Source organism: Pithys albifrons, chromosome 16, assembly GCF_047495875.1.
Source record: "Pithys albifrons albifrons isolate INPA30051 chromosome 16, PitAlb_v1, whole genome shotgun sequence".
NCBI classification, from domain to species: Eukaryota; Metazoa; Chordata; class Aves; order Passeriformes; family Thamnophilidae; genus Pithys; species Pithys albifrons.
Window position 1 is genome coordinate 16,811,202 of NC_092473.1, and position 24,743 is coordinate 16,835,944.

The 24,743-nt window shown below is 50.4% G+C and overlaps 1 protein-coding gene across 3 annotated transcripts in view; it reads left to right on the forward strand.

Annotated features, from left to right (window-relative positions):
• The window catches only part of USP31 (ubiquitin specific peptidase 31), a 30,626-nt gene extending 12,078 nt beyond the window's left edge, over positions 1–18,548 (forward strand). The window contains exons 5-18 of one of the 3 annotated variants that reach the window (XR_011699174.1): positions 935–1,070; positions 1,594–1,738; positions 2,506–2,689; positions 3,406–3,517; positions 3,758–3,852; positions 4,371–4,448; positions 4,620–4,749; positions 6,035–6,154; positions 6,334–6,559; positions 6,945–7,103; positions 7,497–7,649; positions 8,654–10,209; positions 16,179–16,256; positions 16,750–18,548. Coding sequence is in view for 1 of the 3 variants with exons in the window: in XM_071570814.1 (XP_071426915.1) it covers positions 935–1,070; positions 1,594–1,738; positions 2,506–2,689; positions 3,406–3,517; positions 3,758–3,852; positions 4,371–4,448; positions 4,620–4,749; positions 6,035–6,154; positions 6,334–6,559; positions 6,945–7,103; positions 7,497–7,649; positions 8,654–10,194 (3,079 nt within the window). In the remaining 2 variants the exon portion in view is untranslated. Of the gene's footprint in view, positions 1–934; positions 1,071–1,593; positions 1,739–2,505; positions 2,690–3,405; positions 3,518–3,757; positions 3,853–4,370; positions 4,449–4,619; positions 4,750–6,034; positions 6,155–6,333; positions 6,560–6,944; positions 7,104–7,496; positions 7,650–8,653; positions 15,947–16,178; positions 16,257–16,749 lie in introns of those variants that run through there. The other 2 variants (XR_011699175.1, XM_071570814.1) reach the window with 2 other exon arrangements.
• Positions 18,549–24,743: the final 6,195 nt, after the last annotated feature.

Here is a 24,743-nt window from a genome sequence, read left to right on the forward strand (position 1 = left end):
ATTGGAAAATTGAGCCTTTTACTTGTTTCAGAACAGCCCTTTGACCCCACCCTTCCTATAGAATTAATGTTGGGGGAAAAGTCTTTTATTCATGTAACCAAAATATTTTGCTTTTCACTTAACTTATAGCATTTTAAAATTAAAAAGGGGAGAAGGATGAAACACTTCTTTGGTTTTTTGGGTAGTCTCACTGATTGCTCCAGTTTCAAAGAGTGAAGTTAAAAGCTTTACTGCAAAACATTTTGCTTTTTTGAAAGACAGCTGTTTGAAATGAAGTAAAAAGCTCCAGGGAGGGGAAGAAAAGTCCACATAAAAAGTTCAGAGTGAAGATAAAGAGATGCACAGAAAAACTACTTGTGGTATAAACAAACTCTTTCACCTCATGTGTTGCTTCCAGAAGCAGTGGAGCAGAGTGATGACAGGATGGATTAAACATAGTTCTGTCACATTTGCTTTGGAAATCCCTGCTTCACCACTGGGTGGAGGCTGAGTGGGCTCTTCAGGGAAGGTGCCTCCCCTTTTCTCTGCCCAGGTAGTGCTGCTGGCTGCTGTTGGAGGCAGGATTGAGGGCTGGAGGCAGCCTGTTTGCTGTGGCAGCTGTCCAGGTGCTTTAAGGTGCTCAGTCTGGATCCTTCCTGGAAAACTCTGATTGTTTTGTCACAGACAGTGTTGGTTTTAACTTTGTGGAGTTTGAGATGTTTCACTTTTGGGAGTAACACCAGGCCATGTAGTAAGAAAGAGTTTGTAAATCAAACACACTTGTCTGGCTGTGGCTGAACATAACTGCAGTGTGAGGTGGATCTAGACAGCCAAGAGGGTCCTGTACCTGGTGGGCAGCCTGGATGTGCCCAGGTTGGGCTGAGGCTGCTCCAGGCAGTGCCCAGAGATGCTCAGCCCAGCCCTAGCCCCAGCAGTGCTCCTGTGCTTTCTGCAGGCCACTCTATGTCACCGTGGTGTACCAGGGCAAGTGCTCGCACTGCATGCGGATTGGGGTGGCTGTGCCCATCTCTGGAACGGTGGCCAGGCTGCGGGAGGCTGTCTCCTCAGAAACCAAGATCCCCACGGAGCAGGTATGGGTAATGGGCTGGGCTGCTCACCTGTGTGCTCCCCTGCAGTGGGAGGGGTGACAGGGCTTTCATCCCTTGTTGGGTATGTAGGAACTAAAATCCATTGCCCGTGGTTGAATGCAGGAAGCAGCGTAGTGGAAAATCTGGATGCTTTTCCCTGTGTGTTGGCTGCTTGAAACCCAGTGATGTTGCAATAGCCCTCAGTGGAGTGTACAGACCTGCCTGACTCCCTGGTGATCTGTGCATGCTGGCAGTGAGGGAACCATTGGGCATCTACAGGGAATTCCTCTGTGGGAAGGGCTTCAGGAAAGCTCTTAGATCCCACCAAAACCTCTCCATGTGTTTCCTTTACCTTGTCTTCTCTTTTATGGCCATCCTTTTCCCTGTTCCCTACTGCTAGCTGATGCCAGGATGTTTTGAGGGATGCCATCCCTTAGCAAGAAAATCCCAGCTGACAGATGTGACAGCCCAGCTGGACCAGGTGCGGGTGGTTTGATGGGTTCTAGTTTGCTTCTGCCGCCTCCAGATTGTGCTGACGGAGATGTACTACGATGGGTTCCATCGCTCCTTCTGCGACACTGATGACCTGGACACCATCCATGAAAGCGACTGCATTTTTGCCTTTGAGACCCCAGAGACCTTCAGGCCCGAGGGCATCCTCAGTCAGAGAGGTGAGTCGATAACTCTGCTTAATGCCCACCTCAGGTGACTACTGAGGGAGACTTGTGTGGGAAAAGAATAAGAGTCCCACAAGCGGTTGATGTTCTGGTGTATTGATTTCAGCTCTGACTTTGTCCAGGCTCATTCCAGAAGATTTAATAGTGTTGTCAGTTGGGAGGTTATCAAGCAGTGCTGTACACTGCTTTCTGCCTCTTCCCAGGGCTGATGCTGCAGGCTAGGCTGGCTTAATGTGAAAACTCTTGTCAGGCTTAATTGAAAGACCTGCCAGGGACCAGATGAAGCCACCGAAATTGTGTTATTTAAAATCAGATTGCCAGTGATGAATAAACAGTCTCAGGAATGAACAAACACTTTCCAAGCTCATACCCCTTGGCCTGTCTGCATCTCCCCTCAGTGAAAGGGAATCATGGCATCCTAGGCAGATGGAGTGTAATCCAAGGCAAATATTATTATTGAAAGTAACAAGTTGGGTTCCTGGCACTTTAGTTTTTCTTGCAGGCAGTAAAAGCTGTGAGTGCTTGTACAAACCACTGTGAAAAATCAGGTAGGGGATCACTTGGATATAATGCCCTTCTGTAAAGAAATAGTTACTGTGAAAGGTAATTGCTCTTTGAAGCCATTGTACAAGTGATGAAAATGCTCCTGATTCCATACTGACCTGCTCCTCTGCACTCCAAGGAAGATTTCTTGAGAGGCGCATCAGGGCACTAAAGGCAAAATGACATAATAATACATTTCCTTTCTCTTAATTTTTCAGGAATACATGTGAACAATAACCTGAATAACTTGAAATGTGGCACTGAGCACTCCCGAACAATAGCTTACTCTCAAGGAATGGTGAAGTCTGGAAAACTGGAACAGTCTTCTACTAAACCAGCAGCAAATGACAAGATTGTCTTGCTGGTGTGTAACAGAGCATGCACTGGACAGCAGAGCAAAAGGTGACTGGCAGCAGATGTTTGGAGTTACTCTTCTGGCTGCTTCTTAAGTTGACCTGGGTTTTACTCTCCTGTAGTGCAGACACCAAATGAAGGAGCAGCAGCTTGCATCTCAGCTCACATCAGGGGCTAAAGAACATGTTGATCAAAAAGCATTAATGGATGCAGCAAAATATTTCTGATTTTGGTGAACTTCAAGTAGTGCATTGTTACTGGAAAGTGGCAAGTGCTGCCCAGTTGGGAGGACACACCACCTCTGTAGAGCTGCCTGGTTTGAGAGCAGCACAGTTGACCAGACCCTGTAATGGGTGGGAATTTTACACTGGAGTGAAAAGAGGGATGGAAGGAAGTGAGAAACAACCAGGCAAAGGCATTTATATCATCTACAGCCTGAGAACTTCCTCAGCCACTGAAGCTTCACAGAACTTCACAGGAAGCTCTCCCAGGCAGATCACAAAGCTCTGCAGCCTGGAGCACAGAGCAGGCCTGCAGCCCCTCTGAAGGGTCATCTGCAGGGGCTGGCTTAACTCTGTTCCCTCAAAGCTAAGCCACTCTCCTCTGCACACAAGTTTCTAAATGCCCTGTTTTGGGGAGTGGGCTGAGCTCCATAGGCCCTGAGACAAGGGGAGGGGGAGAGTGGCAATGGCAGAGTTTGGGAATCCAATTGCTGAACAGGATAATCGTTTAGTTGCTCCCTCAAATGCTTCTCCTTCCCATAGGTTTGGCTTGCCCTTTGTGTTGCATTTGGAAAAAACAATTGCTTGGGATATTCTGCAGAAAGAAATTCTGGAGAAGATGCAGTATTTCCTGCGGCCTGCAGCCTGCTTGCAGGTGAGGTAAATGTTCTCTGTGGTCACTGCAGAGGAGCTGTTGGGTGCACAGCCTCTGTTGCTGTTCCTCACCCCTCTGTCAGCTCCTTGACCTCGGCATATTTGAGACCTTGTACATTTGCCTCCTCATGTCAAACGCATATTCTGGGATGAAGCCCTTGGCGGCCAGTGCTGAAAGCAGTTTGCACATGGGCATGTTGGGTTGAAGCCCCTGAGGTGGCCTCTGCTCTCTCTGTTACAGGTTTGCCCATTCAGCTTGCGAGTGGTCAGTGTTGTGGGCATAACGTACTTGCTACCTCAGGAGGAGCGACCCCTCTGCCACCCAACAGTGGAAAGGTGAGCTGGCCCTCGGGTCCTGAGTCCTTCCCAGGAGTGGAGAGAGGCTTGTCAGCAGGAAGCTCTGTGTGTAGCTGTGCCGAAAGGGGGGGCAGTTCTGGCATGGATTGCAGAGGAGCAGGAAAACGGTGCAGTGTCCTCAGGAAGCTGTGTGAGAATAGCTCAGTTGTGTGATGTGCCATCTGGAGTCTGTCCTCCTCAGAAATGGACAACAGAATGAAAATATTACTCCTCTCATTTTAATTTTTTTTTGTGCCTGTTATTCTTTAGAAATGTTGGTAGATGCCTGTTCTGTAACAAGTGTACAGTGCCTCACAGAACTCATGTACTTGGGTGAATGCTTTTGCCAGCTTTGCCATGTGTTTTGCTGTGGGAATTCCTTTTACTGCTTTGCAGACTTGAGCTGTGGGAGTGGAGGAAGGATGAAGGGCTCGTGGAGTGAAATTTATATGCATGTAGAAGATAACAAAGGCTTCAGATTGAAAGATGGTCTGACTTCTGTCTGCTTTTCTCTGCAGGGCATTGAAGTCATGTGGACAGGGGGGAACTTCTCATGTGAAATTAGTGGTAGAATGGGACAAAGAAACTAAAGATTAGTAAGTATAAACTAAAAAACTTGGAAGTGTGTTCACCTCATGAGCACTGCTTGTGGCTTGCTTATGTGAACTGTGCACCCTTCAGACTCCACCTGTGCTCAGACCCTGGCTGCAGGGACAGCCTGGGGAGTGGGTGGATGTGTTGGTAAATGTGGTGTCTCCCTGATGCAGCTTGTTTGTGAATACAGAAGAGGAGTATATTCCAGACTCCGAAAGCGTCCGCCAGCAGAGAGAGCTTCATCATCAACCTCAGATCTGCACTTTATCTCAGTGTTTCCAACTGTACACCAAAGAGGAACAGGTAGGGACAGGCTATGTGCTTTGGCTGGTCCATGTGCCACCGGAGCTCCCACATTCCACAGCAGCTCTTTTCCACAAACAGTGATTCCTTGAGACAGAGTAAATTTGGAGCACAAGACTACTTACTTGTGCTGATAATGGAGTGCCTCTGCAGTGAGGAGGTGCTGCTGCTGGGGTCTTTACTGCCCAGATGTTGATAGGAGAACTTAGTCAGACCTCTGTTTGACAATTTCCTTCCTGTAAAATATTATAAACATTATAAAGGGTTAGAACAACATGGCTTCTTCATGGGAATGTCCTGCTCAGTTCTGGAGCAGTTGTGTCTTCCCAAGCCTGAGCAGGGCTGGGGTGAACTCAAGGCAGCCCCCACTGAGTAGGATCTCCTGCACAGCAGCACAGTGACTGCTGAGTTCAGTTCTACAGGAGTGTGGCTGCTCCCTTGCTCTGGATCTGCTTGTGGTGTGGAAGGCTGAAGAGGCAGGAGCAGTGCTGTGCTGCATGCAGGCTCCAGAGGGTTCTGACCTGGCCCTTGCCTGGCATACAGAAGCAATCTGCATTCCTTGGGCAGAGTCTGTATTCTGCTGTACAAAGGGCTGGTCTAGAGATGGTCTGTGGACCCCATGATTGAGCTTTAATAATTTTGGAGTGTCTCTTACTGCTTCCTTCACAGATGAGGAAAGGGTTGTTTGGCAGCTTAGAGTTCTGTGGCTGCTGAGTTCCCTGAGCACTGGGCTGTGGAGAAAGGTGCATGTCACGTTTGTGTCTTTGAAAGGACACTTGGTGCATGGGGAGAGTCTGCAGTGTGTAATTCTGTGCCATTGAGACTAGGAGGGAAAAGGGTTTCCAGGTGGCAGCAAGGTGTCAGAGATGACATCCAAGGTACACCTTTCTTCTTTCTGTTCTCATTCTTTCTTTGCTGCTGGTTTTCTTGTGAGAATACTTTTTCTCAGGCTGCCATGCCTGCCTGGCTTTTGTCTCAGTTTTTTCCTTCTTCCCCCCTTCAAAGAGACTGGTGTTTATAAGGTACAAACAACTTCCCTGCACAACAGAGAATTCTGTCTTGCAGCAGGAAGTGCCTCCTGCATGAAGCACATATGTATTTGCTTCTCAGTGTCTGAAAAACATCACTGGAACCTTGCATTTCCAGTGAGCTTGGTAAAGGCTGCAGGGGATGAGACAGTGGGATCAGTGTCTGCACTGGGGCTGGCGCAGCAGAAGAACAGTGTCATGGTGAAAGTGTCCTTGGAATTTGAAAACCAATACCCACTCCCTCCTTTTTGTTATAGCTTGCCCCAGATGACGCATGGCGATGCCCACACTGCAAGCAGCTGCAGCAGGGCAGCATCACACTGAGCCTCTGGACCTTACCTGATGTTCTCATCATACATCTCAAAAGGTTTAGACAGGTAAGGGCGCCTGCAGTGTTGCTGGAGGACTGCTGCAGAGCCAGGGAGTGACCTGAGTAGACTCCCCCCGCCCCTCTTCAGAAGCAGCTATTTTGCCCTGTACGTCCCTCTCCTGGGTTTTGTTTTCCCACTTGTGGTGGCCTTGAGGCACTGCGGCTCATGCTGTTCTCTGCACACAGGAAGGAGACCGAAGGATGAAACTTCAGAACATGGTTAAATTCCCCCTGAGTGGCTTGGACATGACTCCTCACGTTGTGAAACGCAGCCAGAGCAGCTGGAGCCTGCCATCACACTGGTCCCCTTGGAGGAGACCTTATGGCCTTGGGAGGGATCCTGAGGACTATATCTATGACCTATATGCTGTCTGCAACCACCATGGCACCATGCAAGGGGGACACTATACAGGCAAGTGTCCTGCAATGTTATCTGTGGTGGAACTTTTCACAGAGAAAGCAGTTATATTTCTGTATGGATTCAGAAGGGGAGTCATTGATGGAGGCAGAATGCCACAAGTAACAGAAGGTGAAGTGAATGGAGCCACCCCAAATGGTGTTCTGTTCTGAGCAGTAATGTTGGACAAAGAAAGTCTTGAAATGTGAGCTGTTTATTGTGTTCTGGCAGACTCAGGCTCCCATCTTGCTAGTCAAACTGGAGGATGATGCATAAATAAATTGTTCCTTTCATTCTCCTCGGAGTCCTCCATAGCAAATAAGGTCATGTTAAATATCATACAGCAAACCTGAGAGTAGTAGGAGTGAGGAAAGTCTCACAGTAATGTGTTATCTCTCAGCATATTGCAAGAACTCTGTTGATGGCCAGTGGTACTGCTTCGATGACAGTGAAGTTCAGCAGCTTTCTGAAAGCGAAGTCTGCAAGCAGACAGCCTACATCCTGTTCTACCAGCGACGCACAGCGATCCCCTCGTGGTCTGCCAACAGCTCAGTGGCAGGTAAGCCTTGCTGGCACTGTCCAGGGCTGGCTGTAAGTTGTCTTCATGGATAGTTTGTCTTTCTGAGGAATTTTCCACCCAGTTCTGCTTCAGCCCCAACTCTGTGTCCCAGAGCTCAGCAAGGGTTGTCTGAATCTGTGGCTGTGCATCACACAGCACACTGGGACAAGTGCAGTTATGCCTTTTTCTTCCAATTATAAATGATCCAAAAGAGTAAAGCCCCACTCCCTCAGCAGTGTCTGGATGCTGTGGCCGTGTGGGCCAGCTCCAGGCTCGGGATGTCTGTTGAAGCCTGAGCAGTGTGGTACGTACCTGACTCCCGTGGCCTTCCGGGGTTTCACCTGTGCTGCAGCCGCACACTGCTGGCCTGACGCCTGTGCCTGGTCCTTGCAGGCTCCACGAGCTCCTCGCTGTGTGAGCACTGGGTCAGCCGGCTCCCGGGCAGCAAACAGCCCAGCGTCGCCTCGGCCGCCTCGTCGCGTCGGACGTCCCTCGCCTCGCTCTCGGAATCGGTGGAGCTGACTGGGGAACGGAGTGAAGATGATGGTGTGTAGCAGTGGAGGGGCGGGGCAGGGAACTGGGCCACTCATCTTTCTGTTGTAAAATCCCTACTAAAATAGCTGCAAAATCTGGTTACAAGGGGCAGTTGTTCCAGTAGCTGGGGGAGGCAAGCACTTGATTGATAGGAGCACAGGTGAGCTTCTATCTGGTAAGAAGGGATGCAGGAGAACAAGGTAGGAGCCTTTCAAAGAAAGCAAATTGTGTCAATGAAACCTTTCAGTCAAGAACTTGTGTTTGTGTTTTCTCTGGGTTACTGCAGCACCTTGGCAGGGAGGCTGATGCAGCACTATGGCTTAGCATAGGCACTAATTGCCTGCTGCCATGCTGCTGGCTGCTTCCAGGAAGTGGGGAGGACTCAGATTCACTTGTGTGCAAGTAACTCTTCAGTTCCTGGCTTTGCCTCACTCCTCCATACAGTGCCTTGTAACATCTGAGAATGTGGAGCTTCACAGCTCAGTTGGGGCATTTGGAAGCAGATGTGGACACGTCCCTGCAGCAGTGCTGTGACAGCTGTCAGATCTGGCCATGGAAGTCACACTTCTAAAATGCTAGTAGTTATATTTTCTGTTTGTAAATACAAATGCATCACTTGAACTGGAGGTAGGAATCCTACTTTGCCTTTCACAGGGTGCTCCGGGAAATATCCTTTAATACAGAATCATCGTCCTAGCTGGTGAACCCCTTGCCAGTTTCAAGGACTTCTGAGGTCCAAGCCCTGTATTTGGTCTCCTGCTGCTCAGGGATAGAGAATATCTTAGTTTTCATTTACAGGCTTCAGAGAGTTACTCCTGGGTGAACACTAGCAAATAACAGGTGTTGGATTCCTTATTCAACTTTTGTCCATGAAGCTGTGCCTGCAGCAGGCATGGAGAGAGACATAGTGTGATGTGGGTGGGCTACATGGCTGTTGCAGGGAAATGTGGATGGGTGGGATAAACCAGTTGCATTCTTGACTTTCGCATTAAGACTGTTGCTTGCTTTCTCTGTAGGAGGATTTTCAACTCGACCATTTGTAAGGAGTGTCCAGCGTCAGAGCTTGTCGTCCAGATCCTCTGTCACCAGCCCACTGGCAGTGAGTGAAAATGGTGTCAGACCCTCATGGTCACTTTCTGCAAAACTGCAGTTCCGCTCCAACTCCCCATCACGCTTCTCTGGAGATTCCCCGGTACATACATCTACTTCCACCCTGGAGAAGATTGGGGAGGCTGCTGATGATAAAGTCTCCACCTCATGCTTTGGCAGCCTGAGGAATCTCTCCAGTAGCTACCTGGAACCTTGTGACAGCAGTCGGCGAGATCACAGGACGGCTCGCAGAGCCCCTTTGGCTGTCATGGAAGGGGCATTCAGGGAAGAGTCTGTTGTAAGGACATCAAGCTCAGACCTTTCAGATGGGTATGGTAAAAGCTCTGTGCAGCCAGACAGGAATCACCCTGCTCTGGACCCTTTTGATAACAACAATCAAATTGCCTTTGTTGACCAGAGCGATTCTGTGGACAGCTCCCCAGTGAAGGAGGTGAAAGTCGTCCCTTGTGGGACGGGGCTGGCTGCAGAGAAGGCACGTGACACCCCTAAGAAGGGTCACAGCTCCAAGGGAGCTTCTGAGCCAGACACAAGTTTGAGAAAGGGGAGGACGGTCTTATCTACCCAAGAGACCAAAGTCTCTCACTCTTCTCCACTGAAGAGTTCACAGAAAGTTTCCCGGTCTAGAAGTAAGACAGACTCTTCTAGGGCCAGTGGGCGACATGGGTCTCCTGCTCCTGCTCAGGCTAGGAAGGACCACAGCACGAAGCCACTGGAGGTGTCTGTCCCATTGGTGCAGCAGAAGCAAAAGTCAAGTTCTTCTCCGTCCTCGACAGCTGCCAAGAAAACCCCATCAGGTTCATTGACTAAGGGTTCCTCCACTGGGAAGAGCCGGACTTCTGACCGCAGTCTCAGCAGGGAGGGCTCCAAGATAAGTCTGGGGTCTGATAAAACGAGCGTTACCAGCAGCTCAAGAACGAGCTCCCCACGGATTAGTCACTCCAGGAGTGACAGCAGGGCAGTGGACAGCAAGCACGTGCGGAGTTCCTCCATGGCCAGCCTGCGTTCTCCAAATGTAGGGGCACGCTCTGGTTTGAAGAGGGACAGCAAGTCAGAAGAGAAGGGATTGTCTTTCTTTAAATCAGCCTTAAGGCAGAAGGAGACCCGGAGGTCGGCAGACCTGGGGAAGACAACAATGCTCTCAAAAAAGACAGGGAGTGTCAGTTCTAAGTCAGGCAGTAAAAACATGCTGGAGGACAAAACAGAGAAAGGTGTTGTCCCACCAGCCTCCCAAACCAATGCCAACATTACTGCAAAAGAAAAACTTGTTTCAAAGGATGCCACACTCAGCAAACATTCTCTGCTATCCAGTCGCAAGTCCAAGTCTTCCCAGCTAGATCCTGGAGTCCAGTCTCGTCCTTCCAGTGGCAAGCAGTCTGCTGACAAGCCACTGAAAAAATTACCTTCCAGCATGCAGGTGTCTGTACAGCCTTCTCTGGAACCTCAGTGAAATGCTGCAATCCAGGTGTCTTTTCTTCTGCTGAAAAGCTAATTTATTCTGAGCTCTTGGTTTTTTTGTTATGTGCCTAATGTATGTTTTGAGGAGAAGTTAACTGCAAGTTGTTAAAGCGCCTTTTGATTCTTCCATCAAACCAAATAGCCACAGGCAGCCAGCACTGGTGCAAGTAGCCTAGCTGGAGTCATTGTTGAACATGAATGCAGCTGTCCAATAGCACTTGTACAGGAGTCTCTGTTGAAAGTGCAACAACTTTCTTCAGATTCGAGGGTTGGAATCTGACCCCTGGTTGTACTGACACTTGTGTGCTTTGTAGAGCTGTGAACTGATATTCCTTTGGTCTTGTTCCAAGTGGGCTGTGTCCACACTGGTGTATGGCCTTGTTCCAAACTGTGGAGGATGTGAAGGAAACTGGAGAGACTGCCGCTTCTTTCTGCTCTCAACCCTGTCTCCCTGCTCCCCTCCATTTTCAAGCTTTCTAAAGGGCAATATTTCAACACTAATGTTGTTTCTCAGGTATATACTCAGCCAGTATAGGAGGGACTAGCATTAGTGGTGGACAGAAAAGTACCTGTGTCTGTGTGTGCGTGTGTCTGTATAATAGATTTGAGTTTTGCATTCCAACAACAGAACGTTTGGGTTTTTTTCCGTGAAATGTAACCTGCATTTTTTGTTGCTAAGTTTTGAAGAGTTTTGCTCTGTCCATACCTAAGGCAACCTCTACCCTGTCCTCTTTAACTGTTTTCTTCTGAAACACTCTACTAAGTGGCAGAAGAAATCCCTGGGCAGCAGCTGGTGGCCAGCTCATGTGTGTGGAGGTGCTGTGGAAGCAGTGCCATGGGAGAACTTTGTCCACACACCTGGATGGCAGTGGTGCTCTCAGGACCTCCCTTTCAGACTCCTGGGAAGCATTTCCTAATGTGCTCAGACCCTTATAGTAGTGGTGTGATTAAGCCTCCATTATCTGTAGAGGTGATATTTAGATCAAACATGGTCCTGCCCTCTCTGAGCACACTTTGACAGCCCCTTTATGTCGATTGGAGGGGCTGCACCCAAACTCCTGGAGCAGTTTTCCTGTTCTCCAGAGTGCTGTATGTTCCCCCCTCTGGCATGCTTGTTCCCTCTCTGTGGGTCTGGCTGCTACATGTCCCTCAGCAGAGTGGTCCCCTTCTTGACAGTCTCCATCAGGGTCAAAACACTACATCTCCTTTGTTTACATGCCCTTTTTACAGGGGAGATTGCTCAAGTTCTGTAAGATTCCTCTTAAGGTGGATTCCTCAAGTCCTTTTGCATACATGTGGTGTAATCATTTTTTGTTTTCTTAAACGCCATAGTTTTCATTGCTGTGCTGCGTATTGCTTATGTCCAGCAGCAGTCTGTTGTGTAGATCATGACATGCTGGGCAGTGTGCTGGGCACACCTTGTTCTGGGCAAGGTCTGTGCCCGTCATGCAGTCCCATGGCAGAGCTGCTCCAGGTGTAGCTTGGGGCCAGGCAGGTGTGTGCTCTGTCCTGTCAGTGTAACAAAGTGGCCCGTGCCACCTCCTCCCTTGCTGAGGGGCTGCTGCTCCTGCAGGCAGCCTTGCCCCTGGGTCTGCTGGGCACCTTGCTGCTCCATGATCACTTTCCTGCTCACTGCACACCTGCAGCAAGCTTGGGAGAGAAGGGTTGTGTGTTGCTGGCACCTCGGAGTGTGTGCAGGACTGAGCTGGGGGTGCTGTTGAGCTGGGGCCATGTGTGAGAGTGAGCCCAGCTCAGTGTCACCCTTGCTGTGTCCCAGTGGTGTCCCCCTGCATCCTGCACGTGTAACAGTGTGCTGGGCACTGTGCCCTCACTGTTCTAATCCAACCTCACTGTCCCCTCAACATGTTCCTTCTGAGTGTTGTTTCAGTCTCATTTATTGCAGCGACAAGAAGCAAAGATTACATTGCTTGCTTCTGAAATGTATGACTTGAATTATTCTTGGATTATTTTCTGTTATATCCAGCACAGCAGATAAGACTTGCTTCACATTGTAGTACTTAAATTACTCCCTGAAATGTTGATGTTAAAGTATTTGTTTAAGGTTTTATCTGTATTAAGGTCTTACACTGTCTTGGCTCTTCTCTTGTAACAACTCTTGTAGCAAGAATGTAATTCCAGCAGCTTGTGCTGGCTCGATTTGGGATCTTGTAATAGACAGAACTAGTTGCTGTGAATTTTACCATGGACATTTGTGAAAGGTTATTTTTATCAATTGACATTTCTTTTCTTGCCATCGCTCACTGAAGGAGTTTGAACTGGAAGCTGGTGTGTGGGTTTAGGGGTGGTTTTGCACTTGTGCTGCATGCCTGAGCTGAAGGGAATTTGAAGCCATGTCTAAACTGGCGTTTTAACTGAATGCCAGTTCCATGTTTGTATGTGGGGCAAGAGAATCGTCCTTGGAGCTCCCATTTGGACAGCAGGGGAATGGAGGTCCTGGTATTCCAGCACCTGATAAAAGCAGTTGAACCTCTACAATCCCATGAGATTCAATCTCAACTCTCTTTCTGTGTATTCCCCGTAGTTCCTCATGGGAACTGCTTCCAGCCCCATCACTGCTCTCTGTAGGCTGCCATCTCTCTCTGTGGAACAGCAGCTGTGGTGCACAGGCTCCTCACTCTGCAGTGGAGCAGGAGTCAGCAGGAGGCCTGCGCCGACAGTGCCCTTGTCTCATAGTGGGTAGGATGCTGCTCCTCTGTGGTGGGTTTTCTCCTCTGGAGGGCTTGACTTGGTGTCCTCAGACAAAATGGTTTGACTTACAAGGGAGCACTGGAGTGTTTGTGGAATATAAGGCACACACTGGGCAAAATGTGAAAAGTGTGCTTATGTAGTCCCTGGGAAGCACAGTCCCTGCTCCACGGCCGTTTTGTGTCAGAGCACTTGTCACTCTGCACCTCTGCTTGTTGGTGTCACAGATCTTTGGCAGTAAATGAGCTTCCTTGCACAGGATGGGGTTGAAGGGAGAGCACCCAGGAAACACTGTTCACTGGGAGTGTCAGTCCAAGCCTTGTTGCTGTTACAGTCAGGGCTTCATCAGTCTTGTAGGGTAAATGTTTCTGCAACTGAATATAGGTGATTGCTGGTCCTGTTTCAAGGGATTTGGGGAAATGCAACATCAGTCTTGCCTCCTTGCTTTAAAGCAGACTTCTCTTGGCCCTTTCACGTACAGGAATTCCTGTCCACATGTATTGCTGTCCAGCTGTCAGTATGTGGCACGGTACCAAGGAACACTCCAGAGAGACATCTGCCAAGTCCTGGATGCCCACACCACAACCATGCCTGGCTGGGGATGGTGGGGTCTGGGACCCCTGTGATGAGGACCTGGGAGCAAAGGTGTGCAGGGCAGCCTCACACTGGTGGGAAATGCATGGGAAGAGGGAGACTGAGCAGTGTCCCTGCTCCAAAACAGCAGGGTGAGCTCTAAGGCACAACAGGCTTCCAGGCACTGTGTTCCCAGTTGGCTTTGGGTTGGACTTGCGTGCGCCAGCGTGTGTGACTTGTGTTTCACCCCATGTCCCTGGTCTGCCACTTTCTCCTGCTCCTGAAGTTGACCCTCTGGGCACAGGAGAGCAGCGCCTTCATTCCAGTGCTCAATTCCTACTGGAGTCACCTAGAGACTTTTTTTTACCCTTTTTGAGCTGCGTCTTTTGGATAGTGTTTAGTAGTATTAAAGTTACAAGCACATTTTCAATTACGTGTATTGAAGAGGCACCTTTTATTTGTATTAATCACATTTGATAGACAATTTGGTGCCTGCAGTTCTCTGTAACTCGTGTCGCACTTTGGGTGTATAAATTGTTAACCCTTTCAGACTTATCACATATGGCTTAATAAAAACAAGATGCTTAGGATAGAAAGCTAGCAGCTTAATTGCACTTCTCCCATTGCAAGTGCCCTCATCCGCTGTCACTGCAGGGGTTTGCTTTCTGAAGCCAAAACTTGAGCATGACTAACCATTTCTCTCAGTGCCAGGCAGCTTGCATGGCCGTGCTGTCCCTGATGCATGTCCCAACTAACTATGCAAGCCTAGGCCACTTGTGGCTGTGCTCAGTGTTGAAGCCGCTCCGTAGGCTCCGGAGCACCACTTGGAGTCTGTGCTGCTGCCTCGTGGTGCAGCTGCTGCTGGCACACAGGAGCATGTCCCTGGGTTCCTGCTTTCTTTGCACATCTTTGACTCTTTCCTTTGCAGGATTCTGCATTACTGACAAGGCTGGAGCATAGCATAAGGTCAGAGGGATTGGAGCGGGGAAATGAGAACAAACTGATTTCTCTTTTGTGTTGTTTTTTCTTTTGTTAGCAGGGCAATCCTGGTCATAGTTCTGTGTGTAGCCTGCCATTCCATGTGATGTAATGGCATGCTTGGCACTGTCTGAAGGGGCAGGCAGTTGCCTGGAGCTGTGCAGGCGCTCACGGAGCTGCTGTTGAGTGTCCATGCGAGGGGAGTGGCTCCCAGTTGTCAGTGTGCCACCCATACTGGTTTCTGGGCTCTGCCTGCCTTCCCAGGAGAGCCCCAGCTTCCCGTCGGGTGCCTGGGCATCCCCGCTGGGCTGGGTTTGAGCCATGTCCTGTTGGACAGCAGGTCCCTCTCGGGTGGCTGGGCAGCATGGCTGGGACAGCCAGCAAAGGCTTCGTGTGGCTCCCAGGACTTCTCCTGGTCCTTGGCCCTGTGGGCTCGGTGCTCTCCCCTCGGTCAGCCGGCACAGAGGGTGTTTGGGAATGACATTCCAAATAATTGTACTGTTGGGTTTTTGTTAGTTGTTTTGATTTTTTTTTGTATCTTTGTCATTTGCCTACTAATCCAAAAGAATTTGGCAGTATCTGATGTTACTTGTGAAGGGAACTGAAATTTAGTTTTAATCTGTGGTGAGATGAAAGTCCTACATGGTTTTCTCAACAAAAGCCCTGTAAAGCTCCTGTATTAGGAGCTTTATTTTGTAAGAGAAAAGCTCCTGAAGACTTGTAGAAGGTCTGTTAGGTTTAAAAGCTTAGGGACTCTTCTGTTTTCATAAAGGCGATAGCACTCAATTTATCTGCAAATAAGACACAGATTAAAACTAAGTGTAACTGGCTCACTCAGCCCTGCAGCACATGCACACTGGCCTCAGGCTTGTGTGGCTTTTGTGAGTGCAATAAACCCCTTTGGAGGTGCTACATTGCCTTGGGTAGGGTGACACGAGGGAATCCAGGCCACAAGTGGTTCCATTATTGTCTTGTGGCCTTCAAGTATGAATTTGTACAGATTTGCTCACCACCTGTGCCTCACCATTGGTTAAAATTGAATTTTAAGTCCTGTTGCAAATGCAGTTTGTCTTATGGACACAATGTCAGATTTTACACTGGAATATCTACAGTTCTCAAACTGCATGTCACATCACTGTACCTGGTACAGGGACGTGGGGTTTGCCCACACCTTTGATATTCTCCTCTGTATTTTAATGTTTTTGACCTGTACAGTAATTGGAAAGCAGGCTGTCTTTACTTGGGGTTGAACATTGTATCATAAATTTTAAATTATTTGAGGACAAGTGCATGAGACTGTGTCAATGCCTTTTATTATTTATTTGTATGTTTTATTATTCAAGGTGTATGCACTTTTAATATGCAGAATTTATATTTTTATGTTAAAAATCATTTTCTTTCAGAAAGAAGAGTTTGAATATGAGGAATTGGAATTAAGTGCAAAAAGGGGAATATGTAATAAAATACAATAAATTTATTACTAGGCATCCTGCCTGAGTGAGCGTTTTTCCAGGCCGCAGGCTCCAGCCTCGCCGTGCTCCCGCTTGTGGGATGTGCTGCCCTGCCTGCTCCGGGCATGGGATGGGGGCACAGGCTTGGAAACCTACCCCTGTGCCCCGCTCAGAGGCCTGGCTTTGGGCACAGAGCTGTGTGCTGGGGAGGGGGAGGCACAGGCTCCCACCTTCCCCCGTGTTGTCCCTGATGCTTCTCTCTCCACAGAGCATCGGCCCAGGTCCTGCAGTGCTCGGCCACAGTCCCGAGAGTGGGCGTGGGACCTGCTCCAGAGTGTTTGTGCTGGTGAGTTTGGTCTGTGAGCCCTGTGGGCAGAGGGATGTGATCTGGCTCCTCTTTGGGGTTTGGGGGTTCACACCTGCCCAGGCAAAGGTGGGAGTCTTCTCTCTGTGCCCAGCCATGCCTCATGTCTGGGGTCAGCCTCCCATGTGAAAGGACTTGGTGGCTTCCCAGCCCCAGAGCAGTCCCCTGCCACCCCCAGCCCCGGCCCTACCTCCTGCTCACCAGCTCCTGCCACCCACAGCAGCAAGACCAGGCTCCAGGCAGGAGGGACACCTTATGGACCCAAGTCCTGTGGCATTTGGGGCCAGGACATTCCAGCCAGACCCCCACATCTCTAGAAGCCCCTCAGGCTGCCCCTGTCCACAATATGGCCAAAGTCATTGTGGGCAGGGCTGGCCCAAGGGATTTCTGCCTGTTCCCTTCCTGCTATCACCAGACTCTGGAGGCTTGAAGCTTCTCCAGGTCTCTGCTAATTAAACACTACTTTTTCCTTCAGCAGGGTGTGCAGTGGTGTCTCTGGACCCGGAGGAGAGTGTGGCTGCCAGATGGAAATGTGGATGGGCTGCTCCTGCTGCCACCTGCCTTGGCCCAGCAAGGATGAGGATTGAGCAAGGCAGGAGGAGGATGGGCTGCTGCTCCCAGCTGCTGAAGGGAGACCTCTGTCCTTGGTGTGTCATCTGCAGGTGACCCCCTGGGCTGGGAGAGTTGCTTCAGCTGCTGTTGACTGCAGGCACCATCCCTGTGTTTGCTGGGCTGCCCAGTCTCAGGTCAAATGGGCTACGAAATGCTTTAGTGGTCCAGCATCTCCTTGCAGCTCAAGAACAAGAGGAAGAATGGAAGACAAGGTGATTGGAGCTCTCCAGAGGCATTTCCACTGCAGACTGTGATCCTCCTGCTCCAGCAAACCCTTGGATCAGTGCAGCAGAGGCTGGGTTGGGCTTCACAAACTCACCTTTCAACACGCTTTTTTTTTCTTAAGCTTTTTATCCCTCTCCTCCTCCCTCCTCCATGTATATTTTTACATGGTGAGGACTGTTGGCACAGGTCAGCAGCACTGTTGCTGCATGCCCCATGCTCCTTTGGTGCTCACCAAGGTGGGAGTTGCCTGTGAATCCCTCTTGGTCTCCAAATCATCTGCCCTGATCTCCCATTACCTGGCTGTGGTGACAGAAATGCTGATGGCAGAGTGTTTTCCAACAGCTGTGCTGCATCCCCCCCTGCCCCCATGGGTCCCTGGGCCTTGGGGGACATATGGCCCCTGCCAGCCCCTGCATTGCACCTTTGGTGAGTGTTCCATCCATCCTGCTGCAAAAGGAGAGCCAGAGCTGAGCCCTTGGGTGCTGGGCTGAGGAGCTGCTGACTGTGCTGGGCAGTCATGCCCATGGAGTCCCACCTTAACCACGTACCAGAGGCATTGCTTCACTTATTATGTAGAAATGGGATGGCAGATGTCGTATTAAGTCATGGGGTCATCACTTATTTATAGGTGATTACATTAAAGAGAGATTAATATAGCCAAAGGCTTTGCAGAATTAGAGTTAATGTACTTGTGTTTATTATATTTGCCAATATTTCTCTTATCCAGCCAGGTTTTTCTGGCCATGGGATTTAACAGAGCTTGCTGCTCTTCTCCAGCCTTGCTGGGTGGGAGCAAGAGGCCCATGAAAAACACTTGAGAACTTTGATCTGCAAGGGTTCAATTTTATTGCCTCCCTCTTTCTGAGGGTCCATGGCAGGTGCTTGGTGCACAGGGAGGGCAGGACAGGGCAGGACTTGGTGGTGGTTAAAGCTGTGTTGGGAGGGGAGCCCAGGGCTGGGGTTTCCAGATGTCTCTCCTGGCCTGGGATTATGTTGTTCTAAATCAGGATTAGATTGCTGCAGAGCTGGGCACAGGTTTCTGACACCCTGGGGAGGTGGAGGTGTCCCTGGGGAGCACTGGGCAGGGTGGGGGTGCCAGGTATTCCCTTGGTCCCTGTGCACCAGTGCCTACTCTGGGGCTGGTGGGCATGGTCATGGGCTGTTGGTTTCCTGCTGCCAGCTTGGGGCAGCAGTGGAGCCCCTCCACCAATGAGTGAACCAGAGGAGCCAAGAACACCCTGTGTTCACCTGGAGGAGCAGAACCATGTGGGAATGGGCACTGGTTGTGCCAGCCAGGGCTGAGGGTGCAATGGACAGAGGTGCGAGTCGCTGCAGCTGCCTGGAAGGATGTTTATTAACACCTGCCTGCCTTCGAGAGCCAGAACAAAACCCAGGCTTTGGGAGGGCATCAATAAATTGCATCACATTAGGCACTGTCACCCCTACCCCTGGACTCTTAAATTTTGTTCTAATTGGAGTATCGCTTTTCCTTCCTCAGCACTTTTTCCCCTCGGCTGGATATCGATCCTGGCTCTGTGGGGATCTGACCAACTGTTGGCAATTTATGGGAACATAAAACTAGTCTGTTGTAGAGCAAAAACCCAGCTTTTAATAAGAAATGCTGACTCCAGTCTCTGACTGATTCCCAGGTGTATTTACCAGTTTACAGTGGGTGCCCAGATGTGAGGCTCAGGATTTTGATGGGGCAAAGATGGGACCATTAGAAGCCCCTTGGGCTTGGCCATGTTGTGGGCAGGGGTGGTCTATAGGGCTGCTGAAGGTATGGAGGTCTCTTTTTCTGGTCTCCTGTGCCTCTTCCCACGGTGGTTGAGGGTCTGGCTGGGGTCTCCTAGCCCCAAATGCCACAGGGCCTAGGTCCTTAATGTGTCCCCTCCTGCCTGGAGCTTGCTCTCGCTGCTGTGGGTGACAGGAGCTGGTGGGCAGGGCTGGGGGTGGCAGGGGACTGCTTAGAGTGGAGGGCTCTGGTGCTGAGCACCCCTCACAACCTTTTCACATGTTGTTGCTCCAGCTCCCCCAGCCTCTTTGCCACTCTCCTCTGGTGATGGTTGTTGGTGGCTTTGCAGGTCAAGGCTGGTTGTGGATTCCTGTACCTGTTGGTCATTGTCCTACTGGTGTGTCTCTGCAGGTTTGGGGGTGTGGGGTCCCTGGGGAGGAGGTGACCCCTGTCACTGTCCCAGCCCAGCTCTTTCTGGGCGGCATACGCAGTCTCTCTCATGCAGTGCCAGGGCATGTTGTGTTGGGTGTCTTGGTGCTGTAACAGCTGCTCTCCCTGCTGTTTGCTGCTGTCTAATTCTGGTTTTATTGAAATGAGTCTCCTTGTCTGGGAATACATTAGCTCACTGTCTCCCTGCAGTTCACACTCGGTATGGATGGGAGCACCCCGCAGTCGGCAGTGCCTGTGCTCCTGCTTTTAATCTTGCAGAACCAGCTCCTTGGAGAGTGGGCATGTTTCCTAACAGCCTTAACTAGTTTCCAGAGCTGGGATCAGATTGTCTCGCAGGTGGTAACGGGGCCAGGAGGGTTCGCCCTGCGCTGCTCACAGCTCTGTGCTCCAGACTGTAAATCAAGCCGTGTCTGCTGGTGCTGCCCGGCTCCACCAAGAATCCATTTGCTCCTTTAACAGGCAGAGTGTGCATGTTGCAAAGCAATTCTTGGAGCCCCTATGACAGTCTTTAAGCATTTTAGTACTTTGCAAATGATTTATCATGGGTAACAAGCAGATTATAGACTGCACTTGAAGGTATGGATTACCTATTAGAACCCACGCTGAAGGTGTCTGTGCTGACAGGCCCCTGCCGACCAAGGGAAGTACATCCGATCCTTGTGTTACAGGAGGGATCAGCAGCTCCTGCCCCAGCTCAGACAGAACCCACTGCCCCGTGTGCTGCTCTGGGGATGTTGGTAAATACCTGACCATGGGCTGGGCAGCACCGATCCTGCCCCTGCACAGCCACTGGATACAGCCCATCAAACCTGAGCTCTTGTGCCTGGTTAGGAGGGACCTGGTGCTGGTTGCCCCTGGCACTGGATGGGTTAGTGGACTGTGACATCACCTCTCCAGAGTCCCCTGTATGAGGGAGGGAAGGGGGTGCCTTCTTCACTGATTTATGAAGTCATTTGTGTGGTGGGGCTGGTCGTGCTGTTGGGACCTGCTGCACTCCCCTCTCTGTGCATCCTGCTGGGCTCAGGGAGGTGCTAACTGTGGGACACAAAGCTCTGTGCACTTCTCAGTGCTGACTTTCACCCTCTTTCACACCTTTTGCAATTGATGCTGCCAGTCCCAGCATGGCACAGCCGAGCTCTAGGGCCAAGTATTGCCCTGTGGGCTCAGGCTGAATGTTGACAGGGACAGTGTCCCTTGGGGACCCCTCACCCTGCTGTTGGGGTGGGCAGTGGTGTAGGGAGGGCAGGTACTGCCCTGTTGCTGTGCTGGCTTTATTACAGCTGGGTTGATGCTGGTTAGTGGGAGTTCTTTCACCTTTCCTCTTAGTTCCTGAAACCAGCTTCAGCCTGGATTTATTTCCTGACAAATAAATACAAGTGCAGGTTTATTTTGCCTCCTTGTTCATCAGAAAGGAATGAAAATGCAAGCAAAATATTAAAAAATAAAATAGACTCAGTTTTACTTTAATTGACCTTTGATTTTTAACTTAATACCTTCCCCATGTTGCTGCTTCAGCCTTTAATTTCTCTCAGTGAAGTGGCTGTGTTCAATGATTCATTCTGTCCTGAGGCAAAGCACACACTGTAATTGGTTTTTAACTTCCTGGAATGTCAAAGCCAGGATTGAAATTTTACGTATCACACTACCAATTCAATACTGGCTTTAATAATAATGTTGCAGAAAGGGAGGCAGATTTACAGCTGTAGAAAAATGTAATCAAATTTTGAGCCAGAATGCAGTAAGTCCAAATGCTAGTTTTCATTTGGAAGCTTGTTAGATAGATGTGGCATCATCTGAGTGGTTCCCAGCTCGTTTCTGCTGCTCTGTGCCACAGCTGGGGGAGCCAGGGGAGGTAGAGGGAGCTGGGGCACCTGGAAGGGCCAGGGGGCTGCAAAGCCACTGCTAGCAGTGCCACCCTTGGCTGGGGCAAGAGGCAGCTCGGGGTGCAACCTGCTCTGGGGTATCGGATGCCCCTTGCCAGTCCCTGGGACAAGCAGATGGGAAGCAGGTGGAGGGGAGCCCCTCAAGATGGCATCACCCTGAGGGTCCATCCCAGAGGAGCTGCTCTGCTGCCTGGGGCTGCCTGCCTGTGCTGGGCACTGCAGTTGTGCACAGAGCCGCTCTGGGGGCCGGGGACTGCAGGGGAGACACCCCTAGAACACTGCAAACACCAAACAAGTAATCGATTTTGGCCAATTAACGTCTGATAAAAACTAATAACCCTCCTCTCCCTTTCTTATTACTGAATGACCTCCAGCGATCCATTAGTTTAACAAATGATATGCAAGCATTCAACATGGCTAATGACTCTGGATTAAACCTGCTGACATTTAATTCATCAGCGTGCCCAGCACCACAGTGCCCATTGTGCCATGCTCTCCATCACTGCTGCATTTCCACAGCACCTGTCAGCGTGTCCCTGGCACCCCTGCATAGAGCTGGGACTGTGGCCCTGCACCTACTCTGTGCTCTGGCCACAGCCACTGGTGCTGGGCTGGACCTGCAGCCCAGTGGTGCTTGGTCCTGGTGCCATATGCCTATTGCTGCAGGCTCTGTACATCACCCCCCTCCAGCACCCACTCTGCTGCCCGCAGCACTGTGCTCCCTCCTCTCTACTAGGCTGTCCTAAAAAGCTAACTGAGCTGAAATTATTTTCTTTCCTTGGAAAAACCTCTAAATAATGTATTGCCCTCACTTGCTATTGCTGAGTGTTTTAAAAGTCAAGGAGCTTTTTCCGTCTCACTTGTGTGTTGCATCTGTTTGTTGCGGGGCATGAATTACCCTTGGGATGGCCATTGGAAAGTCCATCTCAAGGCCACTGCCCTGGCCGAGGTTGTGACTGCAGCTCTGCCCCTCGGTGCATCCTCTGTGAGGAGCAGAAGCCCAGGCTGGAATCCAGCCCTAGGTGCTCCAGAGGTGTCATTTCCCACCCACCCAGGTACATATGGTCCTGACAGGCCCCACAGCTCCTGTCCTGCATTTGGATGGCAGCAAATTGCAATGAAATTGAAACAACTGAAAACAGGCTCTGAAACCTCCTCTAGAGAGCCCTGCCTCCTGGGAGTGGTGATATGGAGGCACTGGAGGAAGGATAATTAAATTAGGGGGACTGTCAGCACAGCTCCATGCTGGAGCAGTGAGGGAAACGTTTTCTTTTCTATGCCAGTGTTGGATGGGTCCTCGTGTACTTTGTGAGATTTGAAATACTACAACCAAAATTTGCCTGGCATTTCCCAAGCTGCCAGGGTCTTGGTGGTCACATCCTGTTACATGTTGCTCCCTCGGGCTGGTGCTCCTTGTCCATTGGAGGGAGCTCACAGATTGGAGCCACTTTCCTGCCTGGCTGAACAGCCAAACTCATTTGCTACCCGAATATTGTAGGAAATTAAGTTCTGCCCACTGGAAGACCTCCCCACAGTCATGGCCCAGTCCTGCTGACCAGCTGCTGCCAGCTCTGGCAGGGGACTGCACCAGCTCTCAGCTCAGCCCTGCTCCTTCCTGCACAGCTCGTGCAGGAGCCCAGGCTAACTGTGATCCCAGCAGGGCCGGCTGAGCCCGGCGTTGCAGCACCAGGGCTGGTCCCTATTGATTTCAATGGTTGCTAATGGTCTTTTTCATACAATAAGAGGCTTTTGTGGGAAGAACTTAATCCAGTCCTATCGCCGGGTGAAATTGCACTGCTCACTGCTCAGATTTTCAGGACATGAGCTACTTTAATAACAGAGAGAGTTTTATCTAATACATTTAATGCTCCAATATTTTTATGGCATGACAGGTCCTAATTGTGCTGTTGCAATACTGGGACTGTGGGAGGCTGGAGCTCTGCTGGGTGTGAGGAAGCTGTGCTGGCACGTGGTGACTTGTGGGCATTTTGGCAGTGTGACTGTCACTGTCACCAGTTGCAATGCTGAGCCCCAGCGTGGCCACCAACACAGGTAATTGAGGTGAAGACGAGGCTTATGCTGGACATGATGGAGCTGTACAGGGAACAGGAACTTGGTGTTCCCCAGGGGCATTTTTTTTTGTCTTTCCTGTCCCCAGCAGTGCTAATCCTGCTGCTGGGAAGTTGGGTCAGGACTGGGTGGCAGAGCCCTGTGCCAGACAGAGGTGACAGGGGCAATGGACATCTCTTGAGGCAGGGATTCCAGGGCAGGGCCAGATCCTGGGTGCTGCAGGATGTGCTCTCCTGCAGGGCAGGCAGGGCATGCTCTGGACAGGCAGGGTGTGCTGATGTGCTGATGCAGATGTGCTCTCCTGTGTTGCTGGGCACACTCCCCCTGCCATGCATGTTGGCATGTGCTGCCCAGGGCTCTGCCAGCCACACTCGAAGCAGCCGGGCCAGTCTCTCTGCGGCCCAGAGCGGAGCTCAGGACTTGAGATGTGCAGTGGGGATGGAGATGTGTTTCTGCCTTTGAACTATGTGTGCAGAGATATCTAATGGATTGTGACAGTCAAGATCAAAGGTTATGAAATTTCTCTGTGTAACTTATGTAAATGAGGTCTAATGAGGTTTTCATGATTACCTTTAATTAGCTTTTCCACAAGTAGTGGTAGTTTATATGGCACAAGCCAGGATGGGTGGCACATGCAGGTACACACACAGCCAAACACATGAATCTGCAATATGCAAATTACCTATTAAATGCTCAAGAAGAAGATTTTAAGTGGGGAAAAAAGGCAGAAGAAAAGCAGCAGCTCTGCAAGCCCTGTGGTGTGGGCTGTAGCGTGCAGGACAGCAGGGTGAGCTGGGCCATGGGAGCCAGTCATGCCATGGGGGACATGCCTGTTCTTGGGGACATGGCTGTCCTTGTGGCCATGGGGGCACGTGGCTGTCCCTGTGGCTGTCCCACACAGGCAGGTCTGGGGTGGCCCTGCGCAGGCAGCTGTGCCCAGTGTCTGGTGCAGGACATCTCTCTGGGCAGATCCTCTGGTCCCAAGGGATTTGCAGGGAATGCTCCATCAGCTGTGGCTGCAGGTGCAGGGTGTCCCCTTCTTCCCTGACCCATCTTACTCCAAAAGCATCACCTCTTGCTGTGCTTGTGATGTGCAGAGGCTGGTGGGGATGAAGGGAAATGTGCCAGCCCAGGTCTGAGCTGCACAGGGCTGAGGAGGGTGAGCTGTGGCAGGTGCTGGGCAGGCAGCGAGTTCAGGGCCAGTACTGGGTGCTGCTGTAGGGTCCTGGTCATGAGAGAAGGGTGTAAACCGGAGTCAGAAGCAGCTCCTTTTGGAGTTTTCTTCTTGATTCTGAAGAGCAGGAACATGGCACCAGGCAGAAGGAGAACATGTATGAAAAGACAGCAGAGTGAATGACAAGTGTATCCAATTAGCCTGACATTAATCCTGGGCAAACAGGTGGAAAAACCACTGCAAGGTTCAATTAATGGGAGAATTAGAGCCTGGGAATATAAATTTGTGCCTGTCGATGTGGTTGAGCGGAAGTAGATCCT